Source organism: Gopherus flavomarginatus, chromosome 3 (assembly GCF_025201925.1).
Source record: "Gopherus flavomarginatus isolate rGopFla2 chromosome 3, rGopFla2.mat.asm, whole genome shotgun sequence".
NCBI classification, from domain to species: Eukaryota; Metazoa; Chordata; order Testudines; family Testudinidae; genus Gopherus; species Gopherus flavomarginatus.
In genome coordinates, this window is record NC_066619.1 from 240,780,945 (window position 1) to 240,799,662 (window position 18,718).

The 18,718-nt window shown below is 44.7% G+C and overlaps 1 protein-coding gene across 7 annotated transcripts in view; it reads right to left on the reverse strand.

The window, feature by feature from the left end:
* Positions 1 to 18,718, reverse strand: part of N4BP2 (NEDD4 binding protein 2) — a 71,623-nt gene that overhangs the window by 15,366 nt on the left and 37,539 nt on the right. For 5 of the 7 annotated variants that reach the window (XM_050947290.1, XM_050947286.1, XM_050947287.1 and 2 more), the window contains 7 exons: positions 16,116 to 18,487; positions 14,163 to 14,248; positions 13,057 to 13,102; positions 5,561 to 5,781; positions 5,253 to 5,276; positions 3,777 to 3,895; positions 1,548 to 1,686 (listed from right to left, as the gene is read on the reverse strand). In XM_050947290.1, the coding sequence (XP_050803247.1) occupies positions 1,548 to 1,686; positions 3,777 to 3,895; positions 5,253 to 5,276; positions 5,561 to 5,781; positions 13,057 to 13,102; positions 14,163 to 14,248; positions 16,116 to 18,487 (3,007 nt within the window). The remainder of the gene's footprint in view (positions 1 to 1,547; positions 1,687 to 3,776; positions 3,896 to 5,252; positions 5,277 to 5,560; positions 5,782 to 13,056; positions 13,103 to 14,162; positions 14,249 to 16,115; positions 18,488 to 18,718) is intronic. The other 2 variants (XM_050947291.1, XM_050947289.1) reach the window with 1 other exon arrangement.

The following is an 18,718-nucleotide window of genomic DNA, read 5'->3' on the forward strand; positions in this document are numbered from 1 at the left end:
AATAAGGACAAAGGCAAAGTACTCCATTTAGGAAGGAACAATCAGTTGCACACATACAAAATGGGAAATGACTGACTAGGAAGGAGTACTGCAAAAGGGATCTGGGGGTCATAGTGGATCACAAGCTAAATGAGTCAACAGTGTAACACTTTAAAAAAAAAAACGAACATCATTCTGGGATGTATTAGCAGGAGTGTTGTAAGCAAGACATGAGAAGTAATTCTTCTGCTCTACTCCACTCTGATTAGGCCTCAGCTGAAATATTGTGTCCAATTCTGGGCGCCACATTTCAGGAAGGATGTGGGCAAATTGGAGAGAGTCCAGTGAACAGCAACAAAAATGATTAAAGGTCTAGAAAACATGACCTATGTTTAGTCTGGAAAAGAGAAGACTAAGGCCTGGGCTACATTAGCAGGGGTGAGGGGAAGTCAAACTAAGATACGCAACTTCAGCTACGCTATTCACGTAGCTGAATTCGAAGTATCTTAGTTCGACTTACCTGGCCGTTCTCAAGGAGGAGAGTCAACTGCCGCGGCTCCCCCGTTGACTCCGCTTACTCCTCCTGCTGAGGTGGAGTATGGGCGTCAATTAGCGGATCAATTTATCACGTTCAGATGAGATGCAATAAATTGATCCCCGATACATCAAACACTACCCGCCGATCCGGCAGGCAGTATAGAGGTACCCTGAAAGGGGACGTGATAACAGTTTTCAAGTATGTAAAAGGTTGCTACAAGGAGGAGGAAGAAAAATGTTTTTGCTTAACCTCTGAGGATAGGACAAGAAGCAATGGGCTTAAACTGCAGCAAGGGAGATTTAACTTGGACATTAGCAAAGAATTCCAAACTGTCAAGGTAGTTCAGCACTGGAATAAATTGCCTAGGGAGGTTGTAGCATCTCCATCATTGGAGATTTTTAAGAGCAGGTTAGACAAACACCTGTCAGGGGACCTCCAGTTCTATGATTCTCTCTCTAAAAGGATGATGGAGCCAGTGACATTAGTTGAGGAAATAGCAATCCCTGCTTTCAATTAAACTGAAAGATGCTGCCTTGGTAATTCCAAAAAGGCCTTTTAAATATTTCACTGTAGAGCTTTAAAATAAATACCCATTAGAAAGGGGGAGGAGGGCGGCTCATCAAGTGTAAACTTTCCAATTCTAGATTGGATTTTTCGGATCGATTTTTCTGATTGATTGGAATGTTCTAAGCGCCCTTTTCCCTGCCCAATCTCAGTATTCATTCCGTGAAGGAAGGGAGTGTGCATATGTGACTGAGAAAATTGGGCAAAACATCAAAACCGCTAAACTTCAGAAGAATAAAGCTTTATGGTTCAAGCTTGTTAAATAGTAAAGACAGGTTAGTAGCGCCATTCTAAAAATCTCAGTACTCAGTGCTTCACATTCTAGGAAGAAGCTAATGTCAAAAATATCCACATTCACTGTGACAAAAATTCAAAACACAAATGTTGCAGTAAAATGTGTACTATAACACTGATACAGGACTTCAGTATATATATATTTGTAATTATGAAAAAAGTTGGCTTGTACCTTTTTCTCTCGGTTCTTTATAGCACTACAGGAAGGGAGAGTGTCACTTTGCTGAGCAATCTCTTGAGCTACAACTGTTTTTACAGGGTCTGCCTCCAGGACACAGTTCAGAAATTGCTCGGTCTGTTCTAAGGAGTAGCTGTAGAGAGTCAATAAAATATCAGTAACTTTGCATATATATTGTCCTAATGCATATTAACAGCAGCTGCATTTGTTAAAATATATACAGTAGACCTTCATACAGCTACGGGAGTAAATACTATCATAACAGTACTGGAGTTGTCACTTTTGTACTCACTTGTTCAGCAAAGTTCCTTGTACTACATCACCAGACTCAGATATTCATTGAATTGCATACTTGCCCTGGTGCTAACGGATGTACAAAGTGATGTTTGACAGACAGTAATTAAAAGGGACAGACACTGCTAAGATTCATAGAATCAAAACAGAACTTTATTATTTCTGTTTTCAAAGGTAATGGTATTCTTTGTGTGCATTTTAAACAGAAGTAAGTGCTCATTAAGAAAAAAGAAATCATAGACAATAGTCCAGCACTCACAACCCACACTACAACAACAATCATGTGCGTCAGTGTGGCTGAGAAAATAATTGTGAGAAGAAAACAGATTTCATTTTCAAGCTTCTGGGAATTTATAACCAATAGTAAGAAAAACTTTAAAAAATCATGAAAACTATATTGACATTGTACCTTTGAGCATTAAGCAAACCATGTAATACTGAGTCTTATTTTCAATCAGCCTTTGCTATACAGATTTATTGAATAAATTTTCTATCACAACTTTGGTAGTCCTCTATTTTTCATATTGTCCAATAGTCTGATAAGGGGGAGACAGTTTTAAATCAATGAGGTGTTGTGAAGAAGCCACGAAGGCAAGGATACCGAGGAAGGAGTTAGGAGGGCAACTTGTGAGGAAAGAAAGAAACGAAAACAAAGATGCTACAAAAGTGGATTTGTGTGGGCTTGAAAGGGAGGACAGGCTCCTTAAACTTAATGTAAAACGTTAAGGGAAACCGATGGATGGATTCAGGGAGGCCTGTGAAATGGCCTGAGCAGTGGATGAGGATGACTATTTTAGCAGCAGCACTTTAGATGAATTAAAGGAAGTTACAGAGAGGTGAGAGAGGAGGTGGGTGCAACAGCAAAAGTGAATGATGACCAAGGTATGGACAAGTATTTGAGCTGATGAGATGGAGAAAAGAACAAATTTTAGAGATGCTGTAGAGAAATAACCTACAAGATTTGATGACAGCCTAGATGTATAGGGAGAACATGCAGGAAGCAAGAAACCTGTGCAAAGAGGAAGACAGTGGGAATGGTCAAGGGTTATACAAGAGAAGGAGAAGTGAAGTTTTAGGAAGAATGATGGACTTCAGTTTGCACAGTCTTGAGTTTCAAATGGTAGCTGGACATCAAAGATAAGAAGCTGAAAAGAATCAGATGCAAGAATGGATGGAAGGAGAGATAATACTGCCACAGCCTGCTTCATAGCTGCGGTGGTGAGGAGTAGAGAATTAACAGCAGATGTTAGGCCACAGTAGATTTTCCCCCTGGCTGAGTGCCATTCTCACTGATCACACTGTTCCCATTACTTGCCAATCTCTCCAAGTCAATTCTTAGGATGGCTACTCCTTGAGTTAGCAGAACCATTGATAGAAAGTGGCTCCAGTCACTCAACATCATCCAAGGAATATAGTAGTAGACGGAAAGTGAGGGAATGAGAGAAGAGTCTTCTCAAAATAGTAAGACAAGATTAAAACAAGTGAAAACCATGTATAAATATTAAAAAAAAATCTTTGCTGTTAAGGACCACAAAGTTTGGACTTTAATTAAAGCTAAACTTATTTTTGTTATATTGGCTAGAACAGGAGTTCTCAAACTGGGGGTCGGGACCCCTGAGGGAGTTGTGAGGTTACTACATAGGGGTGGTTGTGAGCTGTCAGCCTCCACCCTAAACCCTGCTTTGCCTCCAGCATTTATAATGGTGTTAAATATATAAAAATGTGTTTTTAATTTATAAGAGGGGGCTCGCACTCAGAGGCTTGCTATGTGAAAGGGGTCACCAGTACAAAAGTTTGAGAACCACTGGGATAGAACCATTCTTTAACAAAGTATTAACTTTTTGGGCACTTAATTGTGACAGAATAACCATGCACTGTATGTTATTACTATGCAGCATTTTACAAAGGAAATATTTAAAGATCTCTCACTTGTTGTCCTTGAAGATGTCCATTAAGAAGTTTTGGTTTATGGTTGGGAACATCTCAAAGAGTTGCTTCTCTTTCAAACTGGCAGCACAGTCCTTTCTAGCCATGGAAGGAACATGTTTCTAATCCAGAAAGTAAAGTAAGTGAAACGGTAAAATCATCATTAGGGGAATCAACATTAATAAAACTGATCCAATAATGTAACTAATTTGTTATTACCAAAAGAATGTATTCACTACCTTGGCACCTATCATGCTAAAGATTTTAATTACATATAAACATCAGCCACACACACTCTTCTGGTGCACAGAAAGCTGGGACGGGCATTTCATGCTCTGTGATACTGTACTGACAAAGTCTGCAATCATTGGAAGTGACTAAGCTAGCGTTCTCTCAATTTAAACTGAGAGAAGGCAGATGGCAAGGTATTTTTCAAGGGGGCCTTAAATTTTGGAATTTGCTATTCTGCTGGTCTATAAATGTCCAGATTCCTGAACATTCCAGGTATGCTGCAAAGCTCATCTTTTTTCCCCCAGGCAATTGGGCAAGGAGCATACTGAGTGTTTGGGGTTGAGTTATGGTTGTTTTATTGTTGATAGGAAATATTGGTTTTGTTTTGAGGCAGGTATGGGTTGTTTCGATGTATTGTGCATTCAAATTTCAGAAGTCACCTAAAGCAGTGTCTCTCAGTGATTGGTCCATGGACCAGCTCCAGTCCCTCAGATCTCCCTGCCATTGTTTGGGAAGGCAGCAACTCAGTCCCTGGTATCAAAAAGGTTGAGAAACACTGACCTAGAGGACATGATATGACAGGTCCTTAATTATAAAACTGAAATAAATAAAGCTGACAATTCCAGTACTCTCATAAAAAAAGTGATCAAAACAAAATTGAGCCAGATTACACCAAGCTTAAATCAATCTGTGGACACAATAATTATCAGTAAGCCACATATAAGCATAAGGGAAAGAACCCACAATACTCTGCTTCTGAAATACAGGCTTATACTGTTTGAACTTCAGTGTCAACAGAACTAGGGACATTCTATTTTTAGGACAGCTACATACAGGGCAACAGAATAACAAAGAAAGACGTAACTGCACTAATCTGTCATTGCATCCATTGAGGAGAGTAGCGCAGTTAGCTAGATCATTACAAGCTTCAAATTGAAAACAAGGGAAAACTAAATGGAAACTAAGAAAATGTAAAAGAAAAAAAACTTTAGGGAATAATAAGTGTGTGCCAAATTGAGAGAGAATTACATCTTCAATACCCTTTAAATGTGTCAGCTCTCTGGAATGTTGTGGGTTCTTTTAAAAAGTATCACAAGCAATTAAGTCTCTTTTTGAACAAGCATGGCATGGTGCGAATTATAAATTTTTGCATGGCTGTTTTACAAAGAATGCATGAAGCCAATATGATAAATACATTTTTAAAAGTAAACAACCAAAAATGCAGCTCAACCAAATCCAAATGCTAACCTGTACACCGAGATATAGCATGATCTGTTTGTGAAACAATTAAGATATTAAACTTTCAAATGACAGATTTATTTTAAACAGAAACATCAACTGACTTTTATCTAGCACCTTAAGTAAACTCTAGCTATCAAAAAACAATTAATAAAATTAGTTAACATCTATCTCAGAAACTCAGCACTAGTCAGCCTGTACAAAGACAGGCAACTATAGAAGCAAAATATGGCTTCTAACCATACCAAACTGTGCAGGGGGGGGAAAAAATCAGTGTGATACAACTTAGACATCATGAAAAGTGGCAATATTCATACCAGGTCCTGTTTCTCCTGTAAGGCTATTTCTTCAGACATTATTTCTCTGAGTGATACTCTTTGAGTCTGTGCATTCCAGTGATCCATAAAAGGGAAAATTTCTGATGTTGCTAGATTTTCACTGTGTGTCTCTGTTGATGATCGAGAGGAACAGGCCATTTTCTTTCTCTGCAGTTTATTGTCTGTGCTCTGAGATAAGATTGTATTCGAGTCATCCAGATCTAATTGGTCAAACAGTACAAAAGCAACAAAAATCTCAAGGTGACAAAGTGAAAAAGTCAATGTATTTAATAAAAGCAAAGCCCGAAGTAATTAAAATACATTTCACCTTACTACATTTTCATTAATTTATGAATAATCTAATTTTTTTAAGCAACTTATATTTTTAGCAAAAATAACATTACATTGCCTAGATTTTCCTCCTCACCCTCTCCCCACCAAAGTCTATTAAGCTTCATTTTTCTTCTAACTAGTAAAAAAGGAACAATCCAGATGGAATTTTTAAATGCTGGAACCTAACTTACACCTGCAAATAGATAACTGCATACGACCATGAGTGGGATTTTTTATACTCACAGTTACCTTTTTGTGTGTATATATATTTTGCATCCACAACTTATGAACACATATTTAACTATTTGGACATGTATTTCTCTTGCGATGTTAATGGCACAGTTTAGCTATTAGGCAAAACCTTTAAGTCTAAGGACCAGATTGTGGCTTGAAGTCACAGCCCAGGTCGTAGGTCAGTGGAGAGGGTGTTTGCTGCAGAGGAAGGATTCCTCCTGGGGAGCTGAGGGACCGAAAAGACGGTTACTCACCGTTGTAACTGTTGTTCTTCGAGATGTGTTGCTCATATCCATTCCAGGTAGGTGTGCGCGCCGCGCATACACGTTTGCCGGAAACTTTTTACCCTAGCAACTCCAGTGGGCCGGCAGGTCGCCCCCTAGAGTGGCGCCACTATGGCACCGGAAATATACCCCCTGCCGGCCCGCCCGCTCCTCAGTTCCTTCTTGCCGGTCACTCCGACAGTGGGGAAGAAGGGCGGGTGTGGAATGGATATGAGCAACACATCTCGAAGAACAACAGTTATAACGGTGAGTAACCGTCTTTTCTTCTTCGAGTGATTGCTCATATCCATTCCAGGTAGGTGAATCCCAAGCCTTACCTAGGCGGTGGGGTCGGAGTGAGAAGTCACGGCCTGGAGCACTGCAGAGCCAAAGGCCACATCATCTCTGGACTGCTGAACCAGGGCGTAATGGGAAGCGAATGTGTGGACCGATGACCAGGTTGCCGCCCTACAAATCTCTTGGATTGGCATGCGGGCAAGGAAAGCCAGCGATGATGCCTGTGCTCTGGTGGAGTGAGCAGTCACACGGCCCATCGGAACATGGGCCAGCTCATAACAGGTCCTGATACAGGAGGTAACCCAGGAAGATATCCTCTGCGAGGAAATCGGCAGTCCCTTGACCCGGTCCGCTACTGCCACGAATAACTGGGGGGACTTGCGGAATGGTTTGGTCCTGTCCACATAAAATGCTAGTGCTCGACGGACATCTAGCGAGTGGAGCTGTTGCTCCCGGTGGGACGAATGGGGCTTTGGGAAAAAGACTGGGAGGAAGATCTCCTGGTTAATGTGGAAAGCTGAGACCACCTTGGGGAGGAAGGCCGGGTGTGGTCTCAGCTGCATCTTGTCTTTATGGAAGACCGTATACGGGGGATCTACTGTGAGGGCCCGTAGTTCCGACACCTGTCTAGCTGAGGTGATGGCTACTAGGAAGGCGATCTTCCATGAGAGATAAAGCAGGGAGCAAGTAGCTAACGGCTCGAACGGAGGACCCATGAGCCGAGCTAGGACCAGGTTGAGATCCCATGAAGGGGCAGGAGGGCAGATCTGTGGATAGAGAAGCTCCAGTCCCTTCAGGAATCTCATCACCATAGGGTGGGAGAAGACGGAACATCCGTCCCCTCCAGGATGAAACACGGAGATAGCTGCTAGGTGGAGCCGGAGGGACGACAACGCCAGACCCTGGGCCTTAAGGGACCAGATGTAGTCTAGAATAGTGGTGACGGGAGTCCCCCTAGGGAGAAGACCTTTCTCCGCACACCAACAGGAGAAACGCTTCCACTTAGCCGAGTAAGTAGCCCTGGTGGAGGGCTTTCTACTGCCCAGGAGAACCTCCCGAACTGGGGTAGAGCAGCGTAATTCGGAGCCCGTCAACCACGCAGGAGCCATGCCGTAAGGTGCAGAGATGGAAGGTCCGGGTGACAGAGCCTGCCGTGGTCCTGGGTGATCAGGTCCAGATGTAGGGGCAGGGCAACTGGGTTGGCTACTGAGAGGTCCAGCAACATGGGGTACCAATGTTGTCTGGCCCATGCTGGAGCTATGAGAATCACCTGAGCTCTGTCTCTGCGCACCTTGAGGAGAACCCTGTGTATCAGCGGAACGGGAGGGAACGCGTAAAACAGGTGGGTTGCCCATGGGATCAGGAAGGTATCCGCTATAGACCCGGGCTCCCGACCCTGGAAGGAGCAGAATGCTCGACATTTCCTGTTCTCCCTGGATGCGAAGAGGTCCATCCGGGGACGACCCCACCTCTGGAAGAGTGAGAGGGCGACGTCTGGACGGAGGGACCACTCGTGGGAGCAGAAGGATCTGCTCAGTCGGTCCGCTAAAGTGTTCCGCACTCCCGGGAGATAGGAGGCGGAAAGGTGAACGGCATGGGCTATGCAAAACTCCCATAGACACATCGCCTCGAGACATAGGGGAGAGGACCTGGTACCGCCCTGCTTGTTGATATAAAACATGGTCGTAGTGTTGTCGGTGAACACCGCGACACAACAACCTTGAAGGAGATGGACAAACGCTTGACAAGCAAGACAGACCGCTCTCAACTCTCGTATGTTGATGTGGAGGTCCATCTCCTGAGGGGTCCACAAGCCCTGAGTTCTTTGGGCGCCACAGTGCGCCCCCCAGCCCAGATCTGAGGCGTCCGTAGTCAGGGATGCCGAGGGCTGGGGCGGATGAAACGGGAGCCTCGCACAGACTACGGACTGGTCCAGCCACCACCGAAGGGAGTCCAGTACCCTTTGAGGAATGGTGATGACTGTGTCCAACAAATGTCTGGCCGGCAGGTACTGCACGATGAGCCAAGATTGAAGAGGCCTCATACGGAGTCGGGCATACGCCGTCACGAACGTACAGGCTGCCATATGGCCCAGGAGGGCCAGACATGTTCGTAGAGAGGTCAGCGGGGCCGCCTGCAAGCGCAGATTGATGGCCGACAGCGACTGGAACCTGGGCAAGGGTAGCAAGGCCCTGGCCAGGGTAGAGTCCAGAACGGCCCCGATGAACTCTATCCGCTGTGTGGGGAGCAGAGTAGACTTGTCCACGTTGATCACGAGGCCCAGGGCAGCAAAGAGGCTGCTGATCCTGCGGACGTGGTCGCGGACTTGCAGTTCCAACGTGCCCCGGATCAGCCAATCGTCAAGATAGTGAAACACGTGAATGCGGCAACGCCGAAGGTGTGCGACGACGACTGCCATGCATTTCGTGAACACCCTTGGGGCCGTGGAGAGGCCAAACGGGAGGACCGCAAATTGATAATGTAGGCGGTCGACCACAAAGCGGAGGAAATGCCTGTGCTGGGGGGATATGGCGATATGGAAGTAAGCGTCCTGCATTTCGAGGGCGGCGTACCAATCTCCGGGATCCAGGGATGAGATGATGGTTCCAAGGGATACCATATGGAACTTCAACTTCACCATATACTTGTTGAGTTCCCGCAGGTCGAGGATGGGTCTGAGGCCCCCCTTGGACTTGGGGATTAGAAAGTAGCGGGAATAAAACCCCTTGCCCTTCTCGCTCTCTGGAACCTCCTCTATGGCTCCCTTGACGAGGAGCGTGTGCACCTCCTGACGGAGGAATTGCTCATGAGAGGGGTCCCTGAAGAGGGACAAGGGTGGTGGGTGGGGGGGGGCGATGAAAACTGCAGGCGATAACCGGCCTGCACCGTACGCAAGACCCAACGGTCCGATGTTATTTGGCTCCATGCCGGGAGGAAAAAAGAAAGACAGTTGGAAAACTGCGGGGAAGGATCCGGAAGGGAAACTGGTACTGCGCCCTCGGGCGCACCTTCAAAATGAAGGCTTAGGTCCAGGAGGGGCCTTGGCGGAGCCTTGGTTCTGCCCCGTTTGGCCACCTGACTGCCTGTGTCAGTTGTTCCTGCCGCAGCGCTTAGTGAGGTCCTGCCGCGGACGGAACTGAGGATACGGCCGACGCTGCTGCTGCTGGTTCTACTGCCGGAATGGCCTGCGCTGTGTCGCAGGCGTATGCATCCCCAGCGACCGTATTATGACCCTATGTCCTTAAGGTCCTTTAGTCTGGGGTCTGTTTTAGCGGAAAACAGGCCCTGGCCTTCGAAGGGGAGGTCCTGGATAGTATGTTGGAGCTCCAGTGGAAGGCCAGAGACCTGCAGCCAGGAAATTCGGCGCATCGTGAGCCCCGAGGCAAGGGTCCGAGCGGCCGAGTCCGCAGCATCTAAAGAGGCTTGTAGCGATGTCCTTGCTACTTTCTTGCCCTCATCCAGGATGGTGGTAAACTCCTGGTGGGCGTCCTGTGGTAACAGCTCTGCAAATTTCCCCGCCGCTACCCAAGAGTTAAAGGAGTAGCGGCTAAGGAGGGCCTGCTGGTTCGAGACCCTGAGCTGCAGCGCCCCTGCTGAATAGACCTTGCAATCCAGGAGGTCCATCCGTCTCGCCTCCTTCGACTTGGGTGCCGGGGCCTCTTGACCGTGGCGCTCCCTGTCGTTCACTGACTGGACCACAAGGGAACAGGGTGTCGGGTGAACGTGCAGGTATTCATAGCCCTTGGAGGGGGCCATGTACTTCCTTTCCACCCCTCGAGCGGTCGGAGGGATGGAGGCCGGTGACTGCCAAATAGCAGCGGCGTTGGCCTGAATAGTCTTGATAAAAGGCAGGGCCACTCTGGTGGGCGCATCGGCGGAGAGGATGCTCACCACCGGGTCCTCGATTTCAGAGACCTCCTCTGCTTGAATGTCCAGGTTTTGTGCCACTCGTCGGAGGAGGTCCTGGTGTGCCCTAAGGTCTAGAGGGGGAGGGCTGGAGGACGAGGTACCCACCACTGCCTCATCCGGGGAAGACGACGAGGAAACCCCCGGCAACAGAGCGTCCATGGGGGGTTCTGTCTGGGGCTGCACCTCCGTCACTGGAGGGAGCTCTGGGTCCTGGTGGCTGGACCTGTCTTCTGCTTCCGGGGAGGGAGGGGGTCTAGACACCGTTGCCTCTGGTGGCCTGCGCTCCGCCTCAGGGCGGGGAGTAATATGTTGTGGACTCTGGGCTTGGCGGTACGCCCATGGGGTCCAAAACCGCCACTGTTGAGGCCCTCGTTCCTGAGGCGGAGGGTCCTGAAACAGGGCCGAGCGTCTGTCCTGGCCCAATGCATAGGCGCTCTCTGCCTGAGAGGACACAGATGGTTCCCTTGAAGGCCACGGAGGCGCTGAGCCAGTTTGATAGGCCTCTCCATATGCCGATGCCGACGCGCTCCTCGGTGCCGAGGATCGGTGCCGCGACCCGTATCGGTGCCAGGATCGGGATCGGGAGCGGTGTGGCAGTCGGTGCCGGGATCCGGATCGGGATCTGCCTCGAGGTCGGTGCCGAGAGCGGGATCGCGACCTTCGTTCAGCGCGGTGCCAAGATGGCAGTGGGGACCTGGACCTGCCACCGACGCGGTGCCGGGAGGTCGACCGGGATCGGGACCTACCACCGGCTCAGTGCCGGGAGGTCGACCGAGGAGCCGAACGCCGAGGTGAACGGCTCCTAGAGTCTCGGTGCCGGTGGTAAACGGAGCCAGAGCGGGACCGTGCAGAAGCTGATCGGCGCCGTGAGTGCGACCGGTACCGCCGTGGAGAACGGTGCCGGGACTGCGAGTGGCATCCCGAGCGCGAGCGCTCACGTCTCCGGGGTGATCGGTGCCGAGACTCCAGAGACAGCGCTCTCAGCATCGGCTTGCCTCTGGAGGCTACCCGTCCCAGGGGTGCCGTGGTCTGAGGCTGCGATGGCTCCGTGAGCGCTATCAAGTCCCGTGCCGAGGCGAAGGTCTCCGGCGTCGATGGGACTAACAGCTCGACCCCTGATCTCACGGGGGAGCTAGGAGGGGCTGGACTCGACGGACCGTCCGGGCCCGGAGTCGACAGCAGCCCTGCAGGCGGTGCCACGGCCAAGGTAGATGCCGGGCGTTCCATTCGAGCCTGCCTCGATGGTGTTGCAGACGTCGATGGATCTGCTCCCGGTGCCGGGGATGGACGGTGCCGGGGAGTCTTGCCGGTGCCGGCGCGGTCCGGTGCCGAGGTAGAAGCGGCCGGTTGCGGCGCCGGTGCCGGAGTCAGTGCCGCTTCCATAAGGAGAGCGCAGAGTCTTTAATCCCTCTCCTTCTTTGTGCGAGGCTTAAAGGCCTTGCATATACGACACTTCTCGCTGATGTGCGATTCCCCCAGGCACTTGAGGCACGCATCGTGGGGATCGCTAGTCGGCACTGGCTTCTTGCATGCTGCGCACTGCTTGAAGCCCGGCGAACCAGGCATGAGCCCGGTGCCAGGCGCCGGGAAGGGCAACGGCCCACCCGCGAACAAGTTAAACAACTATATATAATAAACAACTAACTAATATACTACTTAAAACTATTGATAAAACTATCTACAACAACGATATGAACAGAGTACAGGAGAGCTAGGTACGTGGAGGACAGCAAGCCGCACTCCACAGTTCCAGCAACCGACGTGGCGGTAAGAAGGAACTGAGGAGCGGGCGGGCCGTCAGGGGTATATATCCGGTGCCATAGTGGCGCCACTCTGGGGGGCGACCAGCCGGCCCACTGGAGTTGCTAGGGTAAAAAGTTTCCGGCAAACGTGCACGCACGGCGCGCACACCTACCTGGAATGGATATGAGCAATCACTCAAAGAAGAATGCTTGATTAGCAGATCCATCACCATCTGAAAAAGGGTCACATGCATTACCCCCATACTGGGCCAGTTCTGGTGACCAAGGTGCAAGGATGGGATGCTCATTAAGGCCATGGCCCCTCCCCCTTTCTTTTTGCAGAAGGGTAGCCCCACTTGTAGCACTAGCCTGGTTCGGTGTCTCTTTTACCCATGGAGATTGTCTCAGGCCTTTGAACATCCATACAGACTCAGTCACAATCTCACCCTATGCATTTTGATCCCAGGTAGACATGAGAAAAGCCAATCCTCATAGAGTGCTTTAATACTATTGTTAAAGTCAGTGGTTTGTTTATTTTTACTACTACTGCTACAGTTGTAAGATAATGGCGAGTACCATATTATGTCCACTAAATGCAAGCTGAACTTAACAAAAGAAGCAGTCGATTTTCAACAATTCACAATTTTTTAACCTTACTAGTTTTAGTTTTCAAGAACTGAGCATTATTACAGTAATTTAAGGGAACAGTATACTGTACCTTGCATAAGCAGCTTATAATATTCATCTTCCATCCTTTGTCTCTTCTAAATACGAATATTAAAAAAAAAATCACATCAGTGAACCATAGATAAAGCTTTCCCTCTCATATTAACTTAACAAATGTTACTTTTCAGGTAAACAGGTTTCAAATTAAATTAAATTTTTAAACTTTTTATCTGAAAAAAATGTGTATATATCTAAGATAAGAAATACATTAGGAAGTAAAGTTTTGAAAATAATACTATTTTTCAAGTGACAGATCAAAGTACTGCTAAGATATCAAATCAGAACTCATAATTAAATTAAAGATTAGACAAACCAAGAGAAGTCTGTACCAAAAAATCAGATGCAGTTTCAAGCACTGTTTCTTCTTACTCTGGTTGAATTTATGATGACATGAGACTCTAAGAGAACCTTTCTCAATTAGTTAATATAAATATATTTGTTTTCTGTACATAAGTAATGTGCACTGAGACGTCCTCTTAAAGAATAAAATCAAGGCTTTTTAAGGTCAAATGTCATTGTTGGTGGATGGTTTTAAAATTCTTGTTTAAACAATGGGCAATACATAACAGCAGATTGGACATTAACTGATCTTTTTGTGAAAATTTGTATGTTATGATCTTTTTCCCCCATAATGAAACTAAATTTTTGCTATGGTATGCCTTACAATGTGAAATTTATTCTTCCCTGAAATCCTCTTCATCTTATCCCTCCCAAAATCTGAAAAATGTCAATGATTTCCTCTTTCTCCTCTTCCCTCCAAAAATGTATTTTAGAAGCATGAGAGTGGGGCACTGATGCCCATTTTGAAATTATACTCCATAGTTTGTTTTTTACATTTGTATTTTAAGAGACTGGTATTATACTGCCTTTGGGTTTTATTTGTTGCAGGGGCAGGCAACACTATATAACTAAAATGATGATTTCCTCTATGTTACATGTCCACTTACCCTATGTATTTTACACAGTATAGCTAATATTCTCACTGTTATAGTAAATATATAAAATACCTTATATAAATATTTAGACAAATGCAGAAAGAGAAACAAATAGTTTGACAAAGCCCAAGTGTAACTTCTTATAAGAAAGAAGCCTACTAACCATAATAGATTCTTTCCATTTCTCATGAATCACTTTGGCCAGATTCAGATCTATATGAACCACATAATCCTCAACAGTTAGAGATCCTTATGGAAGAAAGAAAATATACTCATTAAAGCACTGTACAAAAATTAGTCCTATCAAGTATAGGACTGTGGCTTACCACTAATTATTTTGCATTTAGGGAATTTTACATAAAAATGTTCTGCCTGAAAACTGCAGTGACTTCCAAATTAAATAAAGACATTGAGTTCTGAGCCCTCACTCAACAGGATTCATAAACCAACACAATCTGGAAGGGGCAGGAGAGGGCAAGTTAATATTAATTGCATCTTGTTTAAACCTGACTATTGGAATGACTGGCTTTTTTATGCCCTTATAATTTTTAATGCGTATTCTTCTTTTACACGTCCATCCTTGCATTTAACGTCTTTGCAATTAACTCTGAATCTTGTGATGAATTGTGATGCTGCATTTTTCCCTAATTTAATCTCTCTCCATGGATAATCATCCCTGAAGAATACATCAGGCATTAATGTCCTCATTGTTCCCTGCATCATACCCAGTTTAGAGAAGCATCCTCCCTAGGAAGCATAAAAGCCAAGAATCCTTTTCTACACTAGTCAGACAGAAAGAGTGACCATGGTAGCAGCATAATGTAATCTTTCCCCGGCACACCTAACTGATAGTATTACACCTGTCAGTTTCTCAAAAAGAAAAGGAGAGTGATTTAGAGCATGCGAAGAAAGGGGAACAGGTCTGAGAAATAGTAACACCCCGCTCCCCCTTCTTACCCCAACCCAAGAACAGGTCTCTTTTTTTTTTCTTTTTTCTTTTTTTTTTGCTCAAAGCCAAACCCATCAATAAATTATAGATTCAACATGTTATATCAAGTAAACATTATGAAAAATAATTTCAAAGATTACTAAACCTCCTTTTGTTTCTTCAAACAAAGTTCAAGAGCAATCAAACCTGTGTATTACCTGTATTACTATATGGGTCAGAAACCTGGACTCTCTTACAGGCAGACTTGGAGCAGCTACAGGCATTCCATATGCACAGTCAGCACCAAACCCTGAGCATAAAAAATGGTTTGATATTGTGCCAGATGCCACAATCTCATAAAGATCTGGCCTTTCTTCAATCCCTCACTACATTCAAAAGTGGTGCTCCATGCTCTTCAGCCATGTTGCCAGGATGGATACATGTTCTCAAACTCTGCATCCCATGAAGGCCCTAACCCCACCTGGAACTGCCTGTGGGGCCACCCTACAGATTTGTGATTTTCAGGACTGAGCCAGATCTGGCAACTTCATCAAACAATGCCTGGCTGGCACAACAGTCCCCAGTGGACTTTGTGTGTTTGATGATTATTTTGTTTTTTCTTTCCATTTTCTTTTGATCTCTCTCCTTTTAATTCTATATCTTGATGTGTTTTCAGGTGGTTTTCAATGCGTTTTCTCTCAGACTAATTTTTCATTTTAAAAAATGTTTCATATTAGTCTCTCTCTCTCTCAAACTTTCTTCCATTTCTGATTTGGCATCTCCCTTCCCCATTTACTTGTTCCATCAAAGGTTCTCTCTCTCTCTCTCTTCCTTCTCCCAACCAATCAAAATTTTTCCTCATCATTATCTACCTCTCCACCCTTGGGAGACGGAAAGTAGGTTCCGCTCCATGCCAGACAAGTGGAAATATTTTCTTGCAATACTCTTCAAATGTATATGTGGGCAGAGACAAAAAATTGAAAAGAAATTATAGCTATCTTTGCTGCTATATTTTATGTAACATTCTGGTTCAGTTCAGTTTTTAAATGAACAAGAGCCTTTGAATAGCACCACAATATCATGAGGAATTCAAAGTAAGCATAATAAATAAATTAAAATGGCTTTTTTTTAAAAAAAAAAGAACTACATTACATATATATTTGTATTAATTATTTTTCATGTCCTTACCTGAGTCAATGCCAACTGGCCCAAATATTTCTTTCAGTTGAAGGGCTAGTTCAGGAGGTAATGCCAATTCTAGGCAATTTATATTCATGGATCCCGAGGATAATGAAGCAGGGTTCAATATCTTGGTTCTATCTTCATCCATATTAGAAGGTTTGCTTTCTTCTCTATCACCTCCAGTTGCTATCATATCATTCCCCTTAGTTTCTTTATAGGTTTCCAGTTCTTCTACATCACTTGCACAGTTCTTCAAAGGTGCTTGATCCATTTGCAGTAACGGAAGAATCATATTATTTACTTTGGAACTCTCTAGATATGTTTCTGAACGTTTATTGTCTATCTCCTTATTTAATTTGGATTTCAAAATGTTTGGAGCAGTGTTAAACACCTTATGGAAAGTCTCAGGTAAACATAAGCCCACATCAAGCTGTGACACCACTGGTTTTTCTTCTGTTTCATTAATAAGGCTCGTGGCCCTTAAGTTTATTTTCTGTGTCTCTGAAACAGACTGCTCGATGATATCTGTTCCTGAACCTTCTGCCTGAGTTCTGGGAGCAATGTCCTTGGTATTTTTGAGTTTTACTGAAGCACTCAGTGGAAGTCTTGTTAGTGAGTCAGATATTTTAGCATCTGTTTCAAGTATGTCTGCAGTTTCACTCTCTGCATAACACACTGATAAATTGTTTTCTGAAAGCTGAGTGATACCATCAGTCCCAATTATTTGGCTGGTTTGTTCAGAATTTTTAAGATTCTCTCCATAGTTTGTATTTGCCTTGAATTCAAGGTCTGCGGTAGCCGGCTCAGTTCCTGCCTCCTGCAAGCATTCAATGTCTTCGCCTTTACACAACTTTTCATCAGAATCCAAGAGCAGGCCTGTGGTCCAGACAATATCCTTGTTACATCTTTCATAAAAGTCTTTCAATGCATCGAATGAAAAGGACCCAAACAGCTTACAAAGAACATTCAGATTTTCAGATTCATCAATACTGATAAGTTCACTTTCTTCCACATGCGTGCTTTTATCATACATAACTCTATAGGGTATTTTTTCTTGAGAACTTGAAGCAGCATCCATATCTTTTGGTTTGAATGCTTCTAATCTGCCATGTAATACTTTGGTATTCTCGGAAATAATATTCTCAGAAATAATAATTTTCTTTTCTAATCTCCATAAGAGCGCGAAATCCTGTGGCTCAGTCTGTGAATACCTGCTTGGTTGTTTACAGATGTGTTTTTCAGGTTCCTTTTCCAGCTGTTCTTCCGGTTTGGAGAGGGCCACACTGCTGTTGGTAAACGTGAGGGCTAATTTATGATGCTTCCGTGTTCTTTTATTTTGTTGGGGCTTTTTCTCACTGATATTTTCACTAGCTACTCTTTCAGGTTCTTGAAAATGTGATGTCGCTGTGTCCTGTAGCTCTTCAGTGCTCACAGACGTTCCATGAAGCATATTCACTGTGTCAAGAACATTTTTGTGTATATCACATTTATTATTTCCAGCTTCATCAGATTCACTTAGACTTCTCTTTGATATTCTCCTTGATCTATGTTGCCTCTGCTGTAAAGAGCTCATAGCAGGCCAGTCTCCCATCATTTGCAATTCTGGGGTAATTTTATCTGCGCTAAGAACACAGAAAGAGTCAGAGACTAAATTTTCCTCCCCCTGTCTTTTTTCACCAGGTAGTACTTCCTGCTGAACATCTGCCAGGTCCACTTGTGACTTGTGGGAATCAAGAAGATGCTGGCTCGTTGCTTTATCCTCTTTATCACGCTTCATAGGAAATTTTTCTATTCTTCTAGTCCTTTTGGTTCTCTGCCTGATTGTTTGTTCTACAGGCCAGTCACCCAGAAAGTTTAATAATTCTGGCCTCACTGATACCTCCAAAGATGAACCATTTTGTTTCATAATGTTCTTTTCATGTGTTACTACTGGTTCTACTTCAATTTCATTGTACTGATCTTTTTCAGTTTGAACTTCCAGAATCTTGTCACTATGTTCTTGAATATGTTCAAAAGAACAGATATGCAAGTGTGTGGTTTCTACAGATTTCACCTCATTAGTTTTAGAAGTTTCTGTTTCAGTAATTCTATGTATTTCTTCTCTCTTTACAGTTTTTTGCCCCAAAGGCACTTCTTTTTCTTCATAATCTGATAAACTGATTTCCACACCACCTTGAATAATGCTATTCTCAGAAACTTGTTCTCTTAAATTATTTTCAATTTCCTCCTCTTCTTTTTGAAAATATTTATCTGCTAAGTTATTTTCTACTGCTGAAGACGTAGCAGATGCATGTTTCTCCTCTTCAGCTAATTGGGGAGGCTTTGAAGCCGAAGCAAAAAGTCTCTCTTCTTTCACATACGCATGTACCTCTTTTTGCCTGTAAGACAAACAATTAAACAGAAGAAGTTTTCTTTAAATTTAAAAGAAAAAAAAACTAACAAGCCAACCCCACTTCCCCACAAACTTCTCTTCTGGCTTGGCTACTAAATAAATTTAAATTAAAGCTCATAAGCTCTTTAAACCAGGGTCCCATATTTTAGTTTAGGATATTATACAATCATTGAACTGAGACATACATAAAATGTTCACACACGCCCAATCCATGAAA